General features: G+C 42.2%; 1 protein-coding gene across 1 annotated transcript in view; it reads right to left on the bottom strand.

Moving 5' to 3' along the window:
• The window catches only part of T265_05830 (hypothetical protein), a gene marked incomplete at both ends in the record, with an annotated part of 99,814 nt that overhangs the window by 20,348 nt on the left and 61,270 nt on the right, over positions 1-18,196 (bottom strand). Inside the window, 2 exons of the mRNA XM_009170937.1 lie at positions 11,632-11,730; positions 16,232-16,380. Of these exons, the coding sequence (XP_009169201.1) occupies positions 11,632-11,730; positions 16,232-16,380 (248 nt within the window). The remainder of the gene's footprint in view (positions 1-11,631; positions 11,731-16,231; positions 16,381-18,196) is intronic.

Below are 18,196 nucleotides of genomic sequence, written 5' to 3'. Positions count from 1 at the left end.
GCCCGATTTATGTTGATTGCTTATCAACCGGACTAATTAGCCCGATAATCTTTTGGGTACTTTCGACAGATGCCTGTGGACAAAGCGTAAAGCACCTGTTTCTCGTATGTCGCCAACATTAAGCTGATACCTGGATCTCTTATTTACACATGTAAGTTGAGTTAATGAGCTTTGTTGTTTTGGAATTGACATTGTGATTGATAATTGACCATACTGCACCTGACAGCAGATCAACAGCTCGATCAGCGACCAGTGATTTGTTGCAAAACAGTGCGGCGACCGCCTGCTGAACTGAAAACCATTTGTTAGAGCTTCATCGGCAAAATCGTAGAGACACCATTCTGTAAGATTTTCAGGTAATCCTCTGTTTTCCTCAAACTATAGTGAAAGTCAATAAATGGAGTAAACATGAACATTAAAGATTGTGTGCGATTGGTGATCGTCATGTGTAATTAGGTCCTAAATGGGAATAAGGTTTTCCACCCTGCCAACACCTAATTAGTAGCTTGATTTGTGTGATAGGGCCATCGAATTTAGCTTGGTTAGAATACTGAAAGTTGGATTCCTTTGAATATCCATGTACAGTGCTTCCTCTGGCCAACAAAACCCGCACCGATTCCTTCACGAAAATTCCGCGTGAAAATGCATGATACTAGTAAATGCCGGTTAGTCTCTGCATAGTACGAGCGTCTCACAGTTATTCCCGAATTCACTTGTCACGCAAAAAAACCGGTTCACATTATTGATGAGTCACAGGTCACACTAAGACGCGCGGAACGCTGTTACTAGTACTTGAAGTGTTTTAACTCCCTATCACAAGCAGAACTTGTCTCAATGCTGGTAGATTCAGTGATAACCTCTATCCTGCAGACTGTCTTATCAGCTCTGAAATCAGTAATCAGTTAGCAGGTTCCGAATCCAGGTTGAGCAATACAGCAATTAAATCAAATTTTTATGGAAGTATGAGAATAACAAACATCATCTATGGTGGACTTCCACCTGCTGGTTTGACGCGTTCATAATCTCGCACCCGATGCGCGTGAATCTAACACTTTTCTGAATCCATTTCCTAATGTATTATTGACCGTTGATTCTTCGAGAGAATCTGGCCAAAAACATCTGATAAGTTTACGAAAAATTTACTGAAAAGGAGTTTCAATTCTTATCTTAGAGCCCTCAAACTCCGTCGCAACTTTGCCACCTACGGATATTAATGATCATGATATAGTATTGGTCGGCGGTTATTGGGGGCTAGATATTTTGTCCACACTTGTCGACTCAGACACGGTCACATCTCGTAAATGATATCTTTCTAGTCATGCATGAAAACCTCAGAAGGGTTGAAGAATAATCATATTTATTTATCTTTACTCGACAATCCGCAGTGTGCATTGTAACAAGAAGGTACCAAACCAATCACCATCACTAGGAATCGTGGAAAAATGCACGCATATCTTCTTTTTTTCTTTTGCTATTTCTTGTCGGTTTTTTCTTTACGATAAGACCAATTGTAACAAGTAGTTTAACCGATCGGGTTTCTTCTAGAGTCGCACACAGTGCAACCAGAAAAATATGCCGTGGATCGTCCTTCATCTCTCTTTGTACAAGCATACTCCCAAAAGTTTTGGTGGTTTCACTTTATCAAAGACGTTGACGCGAATTTGCTATGCGTATGGTGTCCCAACTGGTTCGGATATAAGCGAGGCATGAGATACACACTTCACACACCTTCACCGATCTTGTGCTCTCCAAGTGGGTCAAACTTTTGTGCTCACGCGAAGCCTACAGACATATACCGGATGAAAAGTGAAACTCACTTTTATCTCATGCCCAATCTATTATTTGTCATTTAGCTTCAGTCGGTTTTTCAAACGAATGGAAGCAGCGTTAGCCTTGCCAGATACCACTTGTACCGCGCTCATGGTCCTGGGGGATAGAATAAACAACAAATGCAAAATGAGTGAACTCCGATCGAATGAAGACGGTTTTTTCACTCGATTACCAAGCGACGCACTGCGTGCGACTGATCCTTTCTCAGTTGATTGTCCTGCATGCTGGAAACTTGCCTGCCGCTAGTGGTTTTCCATGGGAAACCGGACAAATAACCAGCACAACGAATTCTGTCCGACAGTGACTCGCTTTTCATGTTGCCTGTTGCCGTCTGAAGCGGGGTCAGACTACGTAGATGTCGCCGTTTGCTGCCAAGTATGCACCGCCTATTTGGTCTCATTAAGTAGACAACGGAGGAAGCATGCCGATTGGCAGACTGACAAGTGTAGTCTTTTATCGTGAACATTATGCTCGAATACTGCGTGTGTATTTTGGGTCTATGTATAGCCAATCGCTCCGACAGACTGATACTAGTAAAATGTCCACTGAAGCCCTAAACCCCTAAGTTTACTTTTAGAGATTTTATTTTGAGCTCGAGCCATCTTAGTACGTATCGATTAACTTTTGGTTTCTATCAAGGTACCTTGCAAATGATGCCGAGGCAGCTTAACTTAAATTGCCATAGATATAACGAAAAGCATTCAGCGAATGTTCGCTTACATCATTTTTGGAGTTCGAACCGAATGGCGCGGTGCAGGAATAATCACTGTGCTACGGGTTAATGTGATATTATTGGGGAACTGCCGATAATGTTAGAGTTCCTCTGACCCGATAAATAGCCCTCTTGATTATGGTTGTGACAGATTAAACACTAGGGCTAAAAACTATCTACTCCAGGCGGCGCAGAACATGACACGCAGAAACTTTGGTTTCTTAAAGATTTATCGGACCGGGTGATCTGAAAACCTCTGGTTCCCATTACCGCCCCAAAGCGGTAAAGATTTATCGGACCGGATGATCTGAAAACCTACAGGTCACATTCCCGCCACCAAAGCGGTCAAAGGCGAAACAGCAGTTATTGTTTAGCCTTAAATGAAGCTGATATCTCAGGGCAACTTGACGTGTGGTTTGCTCCTGTCAAACCTGATTGGAGCTAGTAGCATAAATGCTCCACTTTTACCACGTGACCTAGGGAAGCGAGCAAGTCACGAAGAAAGATGAAGTGCCCAGGTCAGGGATTTCCCGGAGGATGATGAAACTTCAGTGGTAGTAAGTAAATGCATTCGGGTCCATTTTGACATTCACGACGTAGAGATTTTGCTGATACGCTACCTCACATTCACCTCTGCGTTTTTTCAGAGACGCTGTAAATCCATGCGTAAAATGGTCTGATGCATACTCCTTTTACGATCCTATGTGGAGATTCGAACCACTCAATACGAACTCTGTTTTGTGAATGTTGATTTTGTGCTGTTCGCCGCAACTACTCCACCGTACCTCAGAATCGCCATTGTAAGGATTTTAGGGTTCGTCAATTCACTTCCCAGTCTCAATGAAGCAATTATCCGCATCTCCAATACAACAAATTCATCTGAAAATGTATACGACGGAGCGTGCCCCAATGAAAATCATTTTATCCAAGGCGTTTTTGATTGCACGGCGTATTCAAGTAGAATTATCCACCCTTCATAGATGAAGCGGCTGACTGCATTATATCATGCATCACGACGTATACCCTTTCCCAGAGTTTGTCGTGGGTTCGAACAAGAGTCTCATTTCGGCCTACTACCACCGTGCGAGATGCGGCAGGTCGACCGCATACTCTACCATGCACCTAGTTCCACCCGATCAACAAATCTGGTAAGGTTCGTTTGACTGAAGAGGGAAGTGAATGTAGATACTACGGAAGTTTAACTGAAAAACTGTTAGATACGTGACAAATACAGTGCGCCCCGCGTCCTTCACACGTGGATTTTTCCTAAAAGAACACTTTGTCAGTCTCTTCAAAGTTTATTGCGCTGGTTTCATTTTCTGGTTGCCACATATTTATAGCATTTAACCCTCCCAACTAATCGTCTGCAATCGTCAGTGGTCACATTGGGTGGAAATCATTTTACATGGTCCGTAGGAAATATAAAGACAGATGTTTATTCTCTATTCGCTTCACGTTGAGAATTTATAAGTGGTTTGGAAAATGGACACTATCATCACAATCGACACATCGTCAGTGCCAGTGACCTTGTTGAAAACCCGTTTATTTTGGGACTACAAACGCCTTTGTGTGAGGTCTGCCAAACGTACTGAGGTTTTTTTGGCATTATTATTGAACATCTATTGATCAGTATCCGAATAAGAAGACCTAGAACGTAGTGACCAACGCGTAACTGAATTTTCCATTTTTTCACATCTGAAGGCGTGTTTCACCGACTTCGGTTTCAATAAAAACAAGCACTGTATCGTGAACAATAGGTTCGGACTGTGAACACCTCCAGATGCTAAGTAGTCCACTTGGAGCATTCAGATCAAAGTTCTCTTCCCGTTCGTTTTACCGCTTTTTCAGCGCACTGTCTTGAATGCAGCTTGTTTTAAGCAAAGGTTCTTCTAATGGCTATCGTAACTCAAGTCCTAGGTACAGCGCAGCAACCGTTGCCTGCCAGGCTTGAATACACTGCCTGTCCCATCTTGAATGGGCTTGACATGTGGTGGATTTAGGTCACAGCGACCTTGTTCCGTCTAGCTGGAAGCTTCCGCATTCAGAGAGAGGCTTAAAATCACGATGACAACCAGTATCGAACCATTTGACTCACTTGCAATGCTCTGATCTGATGACCGCTAAACTCATCACTTAGCTTCGCAATTAGCTTGCGAAGGTTTTGTCACGAAACAGGATATTAGCATTACTCTGAACAGGGTAAATGTGCATTGGACGACTGGAAACCACAGAACTAGAACACGGACTCCTATTCCTAGAGAAACATGGTGGTGCGACATTGCAACACTCCAGACGCCTAATGCCAAAGAACATAGAAATGCCAAATGAACATAGAATGCCAAACTAACTCCGTTGAAAGACGGTTTGATTTTGCTTGAAACTGACTACCTGATTTGGAACCGTTATTTTACCCTAACGCACGAACGATTTTCAGTTGAACGAGCCAGAAATACTACGTCTCTCTACTGGCAACTCCCGTGCACAGACACAACCTAGCTATGAAAACCTTTTGATTGTTTTGCAAGGTAATATGGCCGCCCAGGGGGAGTTTATTAGATTAATATGCTGACCCACTGTGAAACCCGTACACTCTTTGTGTTCTTGATAAGTCTTTCCTATTTTGGACTTCGTGGCGGCTAAGCCAAAAAGACGGCAGTCGGAGAAAGAAATGTACCGAATCGACTGAAAATGACTTGACTGTAAGAAGTCGAGGACAAGTTTGTAGACTTTGTACGATACCGCTTTAATCCACTCCTCTGCTCACAATAAATGAAATAAATTATCTTGTGAAACCCGGCATTATTGTGTCAGTCTTCTGTGTACACTGCGCAAAGTTACGACACTTAAATTTTGATGTACCTTTAACGATTGAACATAAAACTCGGTTTCTCTCAATGAAAATGGCTTCAGGACTAAACATGTTAGGAAGTTCTACGAACCCTCGGGTGTTTCTACAAAAATAAAACTGCAGCTTGCGACAATTGCACCAAAATTAGCATTTCCCATTGTACACTTAAATTACGTCGACGGATTTATGAAGAGAATAAACAAGTGAGATAGGTTGTTGTTGGGGCTGTACCCGTAGTAGACCTAGCCTGACTGAGTTTCGTTCGCATGCATTCACATTGCGTTCACTTTCGTTTGAATGAAACTAACCAAAATCACAGAGCATCACTTATGGCGCAAAAATGCTTTGTTCCTATAAAGCCGAATGCAGTGCGAGGGAGAACCATCTTCACTCCAACTCAAACAAAACCACTGTTTTTTTTACGTGATTTATGCATCCGCAGAATTCCTTGAACAAAGTGTACCGCTATGGATGATAAATTGCGGCACTTGATGACATAGGATGTAAATGAACACTGTCCACTCTATCAAACAGAAGCCAGACAGAAAAGGAATGCGCAACACTTTGTAATTCTAGTTAAATTGACAGGAAAAATGGATCAGAAAGCCTATCGTTGGATGGCGCTACTGTTCAACAGGAATTTTTTCAGGATACAAAGTGGAAGAAGATACATGGTTGAAACATCCTCTTTGACACAACACAGTGTGGGACGTTGATCATTGCTGAAGTTGTGTAACCTGGTGGAGCTTACAGGACAGTATGCTGCCTCTCCCAAGCAGATGAACGAATCAATGGATGAAAAACCAAAGGAGCTTTTCGAATGCTCAGGTTTCTCTTCAGAACCAATTCATTGAAGTTTGGTTAGGCAAAGCAAAATGCAATGCACAAATTCTTGCATATTATCACATGAGGATGAAGAAGTGTTTCGGCGTACTCAGAAAAATCACGTAAAATATCCACCAATGAAAGACTTACACAAGTTTGCTATTGATGGTAGTAAGGAATACTCGAAAATAGCAAGGTTTTACGGTAAGTGGAATTTTTGGTGGGTGTGGTTGAAATATTTTTCTAATGTTAATTTAATTGATTTCGATTGTCGAAAAGTAGTCTGCAGTTTGTTCATGGATTTAGAAAAAGCATCTAAATTACCAGTCAGTGCGAAGTCAGCCAAGTTATTCGCGAAATTTCCCTGAACCTTGAGAAGTGTTTTACTGACTAATAATAAGGAAGCTCGAGAACCGTAAAGATGAACAATAAATAATGTAGTTGAGTATACAAAAAGTAACAGATCCTTGAAGAAGTTTGAAGGGAACGGAAAACAGTATGAGTAGTACGGCAGGAAAAGTTTGACGTTGGATTCCAGAAAACAACTTTGATTTAAAGAGACCAACAAAGGTTACCAGAAAGCCTAATACCCAGACAGTTCACCAAAGAAGCCCTTCTTAAAAGGACAGTGAAAGCAGTGGAATGGCGATGAATACTGGAGAGGTCACTGTGACATTAACTGAATTTGAGAGAAATTGATACCGCCAAGGCCTTCAGGCAATTAGAGTAAGAAAGTAATCACCTAACCAGTTAGATGCAGGTGCAGGTTACCTTGGGCTCGTTATTGTCACATCCCGTCTGTGTGCTCTGTGAATTCGCACTGCACGAGAAAGTCACAATCGGAAGTGTCCCCTATTTACAAGAATAGGGAGATACAAATAAGCGCACTGATGAATGGAAACGGCCACCAATGCCTCTGAATTGTTTTGTACGGTTTGCGAAGTAGTAACCGGTCTGTTTGGTCAGGCCTGATTCATCGACTGATTCGGTTAAATGCTGAAATGATTATTCTGTCAGTGCGTAGTCGATGGAGAGCAGGAGCACTTCATCTCTGGTTAGCTGACCGAGTGAAATAGGCATGCAGCAGTGTTTACCGTGAAACGAGAGAGAGTATGAAAATTGGTGTGCAACTTTGTACAGTCATTCAATTCAGGATCCCTGTTTCTTCAGGAAGATAGTGCCGGTGAATGACCTAAAATTGTTTTCCTCACTTTGGATGCCGATGTGACTTCGGGTGCCTGTCAGCAACAGGGAACTTTCCTGGAGTAGAGGAAATCAGTAAACGCTAATTTGGTGCGAATGCCAGCTCACTGGTTGAGTGAAAATTTTAACTAGTGGTCAGGAACACAACCTTTGCCTAATGTCACGCGCCATTTGTTCTTATACAATTCTGATGCTAAGTTGTCCGTGGGAGTGCGATCAATAGTTGTGTTGATACACCACAGCAGTATAAGAGGCCGATAAATTCTCGACTGAGCATGTAAACGGCGAGTTTGAAAGAACCCGAAGTTGATCTGCGGCTATTTTAAGACTCGCCACACTTTGTGACAGATTTGGTTACCAGATTCGCGTTATGGTGAAGTTTATTAAGGCAGTAAACCCTTTGGGATGTGCAGAAATATCTGCCTTGAAACTTTGCTTATTTTCCACGGCGTTTATGTGTCGTCTTAAAATAACAAAGTGTACCGAAGGAAATTTGAGATAGATGGTGGCTGGTAAGGTAAGCTGAGATACTTTTATATCAAGCACAAAGCAGAAATCAGAGGAAACACTCACTGAGCATAGAACATCTTCAAAGGGACTGCTTGATTATCGAGCCAAGTAATTCGGTTGCAATGTATTCATCATCAGTGAGGAGAACATTATCGGTGCGCGGGAGAGTGCACTGGTTCTTTTTTTATCGAAGCGTCAATGTGTCACCCAAAGGTGAAGTCTGGCTAGCATAGACCACATATACACGAAACTACACGACGCGACGCCTACACACAGTCTTGATCGTAAAAACGACGCAAAATATTCTACCACACAGGTTGACGACGAGGTTTTTGTGACAGAATTTCCAAGCTCAGCCGACAGAACAATCACTACTTATACAACCAGAACCACTAAAACTTTCTTCAAAAGACAAATACCTTTTTGCGCACTGCAGTGAAACGAAACTAATGCGAGAGAGGGCTTTGTGTAACAAACAAAATGCAACCACTGTCCTCTTGATTTATCATACTGCCTAAGGATTTCTAGGGAAAGCCGTTGTCCATCTGCTTCATCGTCAAGCCAATCGATTGTTTATTAAAGCTCATTCAAACCCAAGCGCTCTAGTACAGCTAACTTCGAGGTTTCTTTGAACAGGTGATAATGACATCTGTTATCTGCTTTTCAAGCACGCCAAGTGGCCCGGCCCCAGAAAACTTTTATTCGCACCTAACAAATCGTGGAGTGAACTTTCTAGTTTATTTGAAACGGTATTACTTTATTAATTTGCTTCACGAGAAGTTGGAAACGTACATGTCACTTGCATATAATAATACGAAATTAAGCCACCACCAAAAGGAAAACATGTCTGAATCCACAAGCCGCGCTGGTGTGTACTTTTGCAGCTGAAGTGCGCTGGTTTGTGTTGCTTTGTTTTAGTAGTCATTTAATATTAGGATAATACGTACATCCAGACTTGATACTCATAAAACTTTGAAAGTAAAATAAGTCATGTTGATAAACTCACTGTCTTTATTCCTCGATTTGTTCGAATGAGATAAAGTGGATCGATGCAAAGGCATCCCACAGGGGCTATAACAGAAGCTTGGTGGGACCGGTCAAAACTGGAATAGTCACTTGCAAAAGGCATCTCCGTAGAAGTTTGTCATCTTTTTATCCGACCTATTGAACTTTGCCGAGATGGGAATCGGGCTTGCTGTATAAAACACATGGGGTTTCCTCCTCCACAACACCCCCTACTTGCCTGAAAAATGTGTTTTATTTCATAGACAGTGAAACTTCGCAACATAAAAATATTGAGTTAGGTAGATAAATCCGTTGCCTTAGAATCAAAGCAAGGTTGTTTGGTAGCAGAGCGAAATTGGCAGTGAGCAGATTTAGTTGTTGCTCTTTTTATGGATCGCGTGTAGTCCAACATAAAGTTGGATATTTCGAGCTGCCCGCCAAGATTCAGGTTTGTAATGCAGTTTGGTATACACCTACTTTACTTGTTAGACTCACTGACACCAGCAGCTTTGCGGGAGAAATAGTTTCCATAATTTCCAAGAGGATCGATTCACGGAAATGGAAGTAAAATATGGTGGACTTATTGTTCACTGATCTTGACAATTTGGCTGTAAAATTTTGGTTTTCAGTAGTGTATTTTTGAGAAATGTGGAAGAGCTCTCCGTATGTGGTCGTCCGCTGAGTAGTCGTATGAGGAATTTTAAAGATACTTTCGTATAGCCGAACTCTGGTTCGCATCCTGTAACCTATGATGAACTTATCCCGCGGTTGATGCTTTCGTCTGATCCGTTTTTTTGATGCTCAGCCGTGTTTGCGTTTTCCCATTTAGTTTGTGATTCCTTGCTCGTGGAGTTAAAAGAAAAAACGTTTAGTTCACCACGCTGGTTTATTGAGGTCTAGAAATCCCTCGAGAAATTTCCTTACCTGATGGTCAACTCCGAACGCCTTAATAGTCACGCCTCTCATATTGACATGGTAAACTTCATCTTCATGTGCGATAGTCCAAGAAAGCGGAACATTCCTTCTCATGGTCGCCTTGTGCATACTGTTCCGTCCAGTGCAGTGCTTGTTGGATTGGCCACACTTTTCTGCTAGATAACATTGACCAGTTCCGTCACTTGGTTTTGAAGTCAGTCTCATCAAGGTGGCGCACCGAAATGTATTGTGCTCGAAATACTCTCAACATCAGTTTAGATGCGTTTTTGATAGAGGTAACACTATTCGCTCACCTGTCTGTCCTGTTTTGGTTGCTGTCGCTGATATCTCCTTTACTCTAAGATTTACCCGGTACTGTTTATTGGGTGTGCGATATTTTGCAATACTGTATGTAGAAGATTTTCCTCTCCTTTCACTTTTGCTGTACCATACAGCGGTTTCCCTCTGTTGGGTAGACTTTGAATGCAACTGTTTTTGTGTGGTCCATCTGTTTGTTGCTCTGAGAGCTCAATGGTTCATCTGTATGCGTTCGCTTCCCATATACACTGGTGGTTGTCTGAACCAATGCATCCAACAACAATGGATTTTTGTCGCGGTGGATGATTTCGCCTTTTTCTTGGCCACGAGTTGGATGCCAGATGATCGTATAATCTGATTCAAATTTATTCGCAAATCCACCAAGGTCGTTTGATGAGAAACACTTGGGATATTTTCAAAGTCGCTGTTGTTTTAAACAAATGTACATTTTGGTAAAAATGTGTTTCTTTCCACTTTTAATTTTCATAACCTAACCCACCATTTTCGATCAGCCCTTCCATTATGCGTTTTTGGCGACCAAATCCATTCTTTCATCTGAATTATTTTGACAACAGTCATGCAGAGGGCATAGCCATAATCACATACAGATCTGGCCTTGTTTGGCAAATCATGTGCGTATATCAATGAATCCGTCTCATGTTTGTGATCCAACCAAGTCGTATTGGGTATCAGCTCATTGGTATTTCCTTATGGGACCGAAGAAACCTGTGCGTTGAAGTGTTTTGAAATATTTTCCATCAGTTTCTCTTACTTTACACACTTACACTTTACACACGCTCACAAATGCTAATTTTACCCGTGTTTCTTCATTTTCCTTACTCACAACACCTTCCTCTGTTTACGTGCAGACATACGTGCAATAGAAAATCGTGCTGGAAATCTTGTTGTGAACCCGAAATGTTCAGCTGACTAACGTGTGTAGTCCGAAATCTTTACTTTAGAATAACTTCGACATTGTGGTCACAGGTTGCATTTCGGTATGCTTTAGTCTACAGATCATTATTGTGAATTCTATGAAGTGATCAGATTTGTACTGTGAATGAACTGTTGTTGAAACTATCCTACAGATAGGATACGTAATCTGTTCAAATGACTATACGGTTTTAGGTTGTAGGAAACGAATATTTAGGACTTTCGTCTGATTATTCTGAATTCTATGAAGTGATCAGATTTGTACTGTGAATGAACTGTTGTTGAAACTATCCTACAGATAGGATACGTAATCTGTTCAAATGACTATACGGTTTTAGGTTGTAGGAAACGAATATTTAGGACTTTCGTATGCACTGATTATTCACGTGAGCTACTCCGAAATTTCGTGAGTTTTACTTGATGCTATTGTCCGGACGATTCCTATTATACTTCCCTCTTTCCCAGAACTCTTGATCTATGCTGTTCATAGAATATTGTTCTAGGCTAGCACTTGTCACCAGTAAAGACTAACCCAAGTGTGAACTGACGCTTGGAAATGAAACAAGAAAAAGTTTCTCAATGGTCTTCTTAATCATGGCGAAAGCGGAGTTCCACACATCGGGTGATTCGTCTGAAGAAAAAGGTAGAGTGAACTAGAAGCTCTGAATGGACACCAGAAACTTGGTAGGCATTATGTTTCAAAATATCTTCCGGAACACAACGTTTAACAAGGACAAACAATATCTGTCACATTCTGCGTTACTGATCTGTTCACGGTGCTTTGTGAGTGCATTTCAAATGTTTCGTCAACACCCGAGGAGATGTTTTGAGTACGGATTTGGGTGGGCAATCCCTCCTCTTCTGTTTTGAGTGAACAGTTTGATCCCGAACAATATGCTTGTTAGTCTTTAATACTCAGTATTTTTGGTTCAGCANGTATTTTCTGGTTCAGCAGAGGATTTGATCCAAATGTAGCGATGCATCCACTGTTCACGCTGAAGCGCATTGCTGATCCGGTGGACATAAGGCAGTTATACTTAACTGAGTTTTCTAGCACGACAAATGTCATACGAACAAGACTGGCTTTCAGGTTGGTGAAATGAACCTCAGAAATCATTGAATCAGAGTTGTGTAAATGCAAGTAGGGTACGCGGCCCACAATGAGTTTTATGTGTTGTATCAGAAGACTAGGCACTGGATTCCTGAACCTTTTAATCACACGTTTGTGAACATAATATTTCATCCGCCTACGAATGGCATGCACGGAATAGCTCGCGAATTCCTCTCTGGCAAATAATAGAATAGAATTCCTTTCGTTTACCAGTTTGCATATATTTTATTCCCGTATCAAGTGCTAATGTATATTAATTATTTTGATGATGATTTGGCACGCCATCAGGCAATTTACTCACACTAACTTCGACATTCAGCATCTTCAAAAATCAGTAATTTATTGAATCGAACACTAGGTAGTCACATTCTGCCGGGGAAATATACTGGCAACTTCTTAGCGTGCTAGCTGAGTATGGTAGAATACATGAAGAGTTTCCATATTTCGTTGCATCCACTTATCCCCAGGGTTGTGAGGATTAAGAATGAGTTCACAAATTGACATGATATATATTAGTTTCACTTCGTGTATACATCTAAAACGTATGTTTGAAAGTAAACTCATCAGCAAAAAAGCAGTATAAACATGTTTGGAATAAGCTTGGAAACTGACGGAAAATTCGCATAATTCTTACACTATGTCAAAGAACGTGAAAGAATCTATTCCGGTGGTCCTGGGATCCCAATTTAGAAAAAGGACCTAATATAAAGTGGAGAAATTTTTTGTTCTCGCTTGTGAAAATGTGGACCTTCTTTGATGAGAACATCTACGCAGGGCTGAGTGTTCGTGAATCGGTAATCACTGAGGTTTGTTTTGCTCACTCGGACTGTTCAAACGTCACCAGCATCAACCTATCAGATAGACAACTAAAGGTACTGCCACCTGTGCTATGCAGCTACCAGTAATGAATGAGTTGGATGTCCGAAGTATATCTAAGTTTAACTACCTCACTTCGGTTCACACTGAGTTTCGCTCGGAACTCAGTCTCACTATTTTAACATTTGCATTGTTTAGTGAAAATGGTAAAGTGCCATGGGTTTCGAACCTGTTCCGCTTCAGTGAGATATGTTCACCTACCTAAGCCGTGTTGGTCAAACAGTTGATACCAAGACAAATGGTGAAAAGTGTAATAAGCTCATTTCTGGTCACTGTGATTAGAGGCGTTCCGAAGAAATTGAAGTACACGAAAGAACAGTTTTGGTCTGTTCGGAGCATTTTAGCTAGATGGTACTACATTCGAGCCATACGAAGTCATTTTCCTAAAACTGCATTGAAAGTCGGTACCCTTTTATTTTCAGGAATGAAGCAAACTATCTAGCTATATATCAAATGAGTTGGTATTTTCCATGAGTTTAACAATTTGCTGAATGCATGGAACTATACCTGTCGTAGCATTATCTTCCATGTTGATGATATTGATCACTTCGACCAGAATAATTCCCTCCGTTTTCCAACGCCATCCCATATCTGAAACCATATTCTATAACGGTACGTCAGCATGATAAACCACAAAGCAGCCTGAAAACTTTATCGTGACAGTTACCATGGACTAGCCACCTGTGACCTCCCTAGCCAGATTCGGGAAATTGTTCCGGCATAAGCGTGAGTCTGAGTATTCAAGAAGAGTAAGCGTTTACCTTGAAGTGAGAAATGCTTCGAACCACTCACGATCACAGGCATTCGTTTTGACAGACGTTAGACTCTGTTAACGGCTTTGTTTGGTTGACAGATATTGTGTGTTTACGGGACAGCTGAAGAAATGACCGATCCAGTATTTTCGTTACTTTATCTGCTCGAGTCCACGAATGTGATAAGGGACTGCACATTGTGCACAGATTCTCGGTGTTTTGATATAGGCTACCTGAAAATCACTTGTCAGGGTTTCTTTTTTTCCCTGGTTGAATATTTTAATAGCGCAAAACATTATCGCACAGGTAGAGTGCGTGGTCAGCAGAAGCAAATCGGTGCATCTAGCCTAAACCATGGAGTAATTTCAGGCGCACACTTTGAACATATGAACATTGAGACCACTGGACGCAACGATAATATGATGACACTGGAGATTATCACGATCAAGATATGCTGGATTTGGAATGAAGCCATAGATAAAGGAATTAGGGGGGCGCTAAAGGACCGTCAGTTAATCTACCGCATTGCATCTCCGAGCATTCATACCAACTTGCTGGTCCGAACGTCACTAGTGTCATTTAGAAGTTGTATTTTTCAAATTCTGTTCGAATGGATCTGTTCGAATGAATGGGCGTAAAAACTCGGTCAGAATACCTACAGCGATATCATTAGTGGTCGGTCATGACTAAGGATTTACTACCAAGTATGGCGAAATACTTCTCTGGAACCCAAAGTCTAACGGCATCAGATATTCATACTCTACTCTCGGTTCCCTCAGGTTATGTCAGCCCAAACCCCTGTGGGCCAGTCTTCTGGGTCGAAGAGTGGAGCTGATCACCCGAAATGAGCTCCGCAGTCATGATGTTAACATTACACACTTGCAGTGGGTCAGTAAAAATCGGGAAATATGCGGCATCTGCAACACAAAATGTATATCAAACACTCTTCTGGTAAACAATAGAGAAACAAATCCGTAATTTGGACTGCGGAAAACCATAGCTACACTAATTCAAAACCTTCTGGCCACCGAAAGAAAGCTGTTAGAGTTATAAATCCTACCGGAGAGAAGTAATACAACAAAGCTTGGATGAACATTGTGACAAATTCGCGGTTTCGGAACAGACGGAGAAATAATGATGGACAAACCGAGCTGCATCAATTTGAGAGTGACGCCTCTCCGATTATGCCTGTTGAGAGCAAGGTAGCCGCATCTCACAGTCATCTACGATCAACAGTTGGTCCTCATGAGGTCTGCTTCCGGTCTCTCCCGATCCCCCGTTTAGGAGAGATTATAGTACTGGGGGGGGTGATAAACCCTCTGAAAACTGAAAGAAGATAATGAGTCCATTGGGAATCGTCTGAATGGAAGGCAATAGTGAAAGATTACGGAAGACGTGTACAGATCTAGGAGTTATATCAAGGACCATTGTCCCGATGTGGGGTGGACATCGCTTGCCGCGTGGACCAACCTGAGAAGTAGATACGGACATCTAATCGAACATATTGCAAGATCTCCGTAGTGTACTGATAAAAATGGTTAGTGGAGCTGAAGGCGGTCCGGATCGCTCCCTGATGCGCCGCCATTCGAAACGTCTTGAAACAGAAGGAAACTGGTCCAAGCCGAGAACCGGCAAACCACATCGAGGTTTTCGGAGTTCTAACGGGAAGCATGAAATACATGAAAGCTAGCGAACTGAGCACAAAATATATATCTAGCCAGTTTCTCTGAAGGAAACCGAGCTAATGCAGGAGAGAAAATTGGTCTGACACAAATGACACATCAATCCTCTCCTGTTTTTCGAGATTTCAAGATAGAACAAACCTAACACACCAGAAAATCCAGTTTTTGAAATAACTGCGACAATCGAAGAATAACATGTAGACTAGTTCTCAATTAGTAAGAGGCTTCTGACCGGGATGACCGAAAATTTCAATAGCCCATCCAATATAAGTCAAAACAACTAATGAAAGCTTGACAAGAATGGCCAAAATATTGCACCCATTTTTCAGCACTAAGAGGCCGCACTGCGGACTCTGGGCTGCGTAGACCCACACAAGTTCAGCCACCCTTTTTGTTTTGCACATAGCCTTTGACCAAAGTGTGGAACATTGAGTATGAAAACCTATCAGTGTGCGACGCACAGTCGGTCGGATGATAATGGTGATAAACATCAATGCAAAGTGTCGGTCCCGGGGGATTACGCATAATGTTATTGCCTGTCTTGGGTACTGTGTATGTCCTCTCACGTTCGCACCACACGCGCAACGTTTCAACATCCAGAGTTCACGCAACGTTGACCTTGACCGTGCACTTCAGCGTTCATCACACAATGTTTATCTGATGTAACAAAGTTGCCATCTATTGACCAAACGTAGAGTATGTGGAACTTACTTGTCCTTTTGACCAGTGTTGTTTTGGTGGACCAAGTTAGAGTTGTGTTTAGGCGTTTCGACCAAAGATCGAATGATTTGTGATGCTGTTCGACTGAAGAGGTTTCACCATTTCTAACCTTGGTGCCTCTCGAGCTTTTTAAAATGATTCTACAGAAGGATTAACATTAAAAAAGCTGCTGTCTTTGTCGAGAAAATGTTGCCATACTTGCATCGGACACGTCCAGCGAACCAAAAACAACCAGGAGGCACACTAATGGAAATTATTGAACGCCCTCGGCGTAGTGTTTCTCGGCCTGCCGTACTTCCCCTAAATGGTTGCACGTTACCTCGTCACCAGTGGACTGGTATGGTTGATTTTTATCAGACTGGGACGCACAGAGATGTCTAAAAAAGTGGAACCTTTCTGTAAATCACGCTCACATATTCTAGATGTAGAGAGAAGCATCTCATCGGTAACTTTATCCGGTGGGATTCGACTTACAGCACACCTCAATCTTGAAGAAGGTTGCATTTCAAAAGCAGCTTTATGTGATGCTGATTACGGTGGCGTCACAAAGCTACCTGAGGGTTATTTGGGTTCTGATGTTTGACGACAAAAACGCACGGAAAGTGCAACGTTCTACAAAACGAGTATCTCTTAGCAGACTTCAGTTTGCATGAATTCTAGCCCTATTACTTCGGCTCGATGAGCTGGATGCTAACAGTTTGATCATGGAAGCTTTGCTGAAAAGTGCACACTTTTAGTAGATAAATGATAATAATTGTATCATCGGCACGGCTACTTACTGTGGCTGCCTCAAACGATCTGTCCCACAGCTTTTGGTGGAGGATTTTATGAGCACAGAAGCTATTTTCATACCTGTTTCACCAGGCCTTCCCCGCATGGATGCATTTCCGGGAAGGATTCTGTTCCCTTCATTGGAAATAAAACTGGGGCTCGGCCGTTCCACTGCCTTCTTGAATGCAAATTATTCTTGGCGTTTTTTCGTCCACATGCTCATGGCTGGTGTCTCTTCAAGAGATTGCGAAAGGTTTGCAAGCTAGAAGAGATAAACAGCCCTTCACTGAACAATGGATCTAGGAAAGTTCGTCATGCCCTAGAAATTGACTGGCTTAATCAGTCTGTAGACTAATTAAGTCTGACGGACTGATGAAGTCTGTAGACTTCATACTCCTCTGTCAAGTCAAGGGTTGGCCACCTCTCTGTTTACGCCACTCTGAGTTGGGCATGGAAAACAGCACTCTCTTCGGCAGACGATGGTTCACACGATGGTAACACATATCCCAATCAACGCAGCTTCTGGTGCTGGACACATTCTTCAGTGGAAGTACCCGTCACACAACCGAAAACACGCTTTCTAACTGCTTCATTACGGATTCGCCGACACCAACTCACATGAGCTATGGTTCTGAGACAACGATTGTCGAACACTTGAAGACGTCTCAGGTCCGCTGCTCGAATAGGCCAAGTCTCACAGCCATACAACAAAACAACCCGTACTGTAGCTTGATACACACGTCCCTTCAGATTCAGGGATAAACCATTTTGACGCCATAGGTGTCTCAAGTTAGCAAACGCGGCCCGAGCCTAGCAGATTCGTGCATTCACCTCGTCTGTCACACTACAATCAGAACAAACACGGCTTCCTAGATACGTAAAGCGCCACACAACTTCCAGTACCTCTCTCTGAATTGTAAGTAGCGTGTTCAGTGACTGCACGTCCACGAGCATGACCTTACACTTTGTAGGTGCAAAGTGCATACCAAAGGATGGGATGACTTTGGTTAGTTCATCCAAGAATACTTGCGTCTTCTCCTCTTCGAACATGAGAACGATGTCGTCTGCACATTCCAGATAGACAAGGTTTTCTTCACTGGCTATTTGAACACCAGGGTTTTGGAGACCCTCCAGCGTTCGTCTCATTATTTCATCGATCACAAAGTTAAAAAGGAATGGAGAGAG

The sequence above is a fragment of the Opisthorchis viverrini genome (genome assembly GCF_000715545.1).
Source record: "Opisthorchis viverrini unplaced genomic scaffold opera_v5_112, whole genome shotgun sequence".
Classification (NCBI taxonomy): Eukaryota; Metazoa; Platyhelminthes; class Trematoda; order Opisthorchiida; family Opisthorchiidae; genus Opisthorchis; species Opisthorchis viverrini.
Note: the sequence above shows the minus strand (reverse complement) of the source record. Positions and strands in the feature narration are given on the sequence as shown.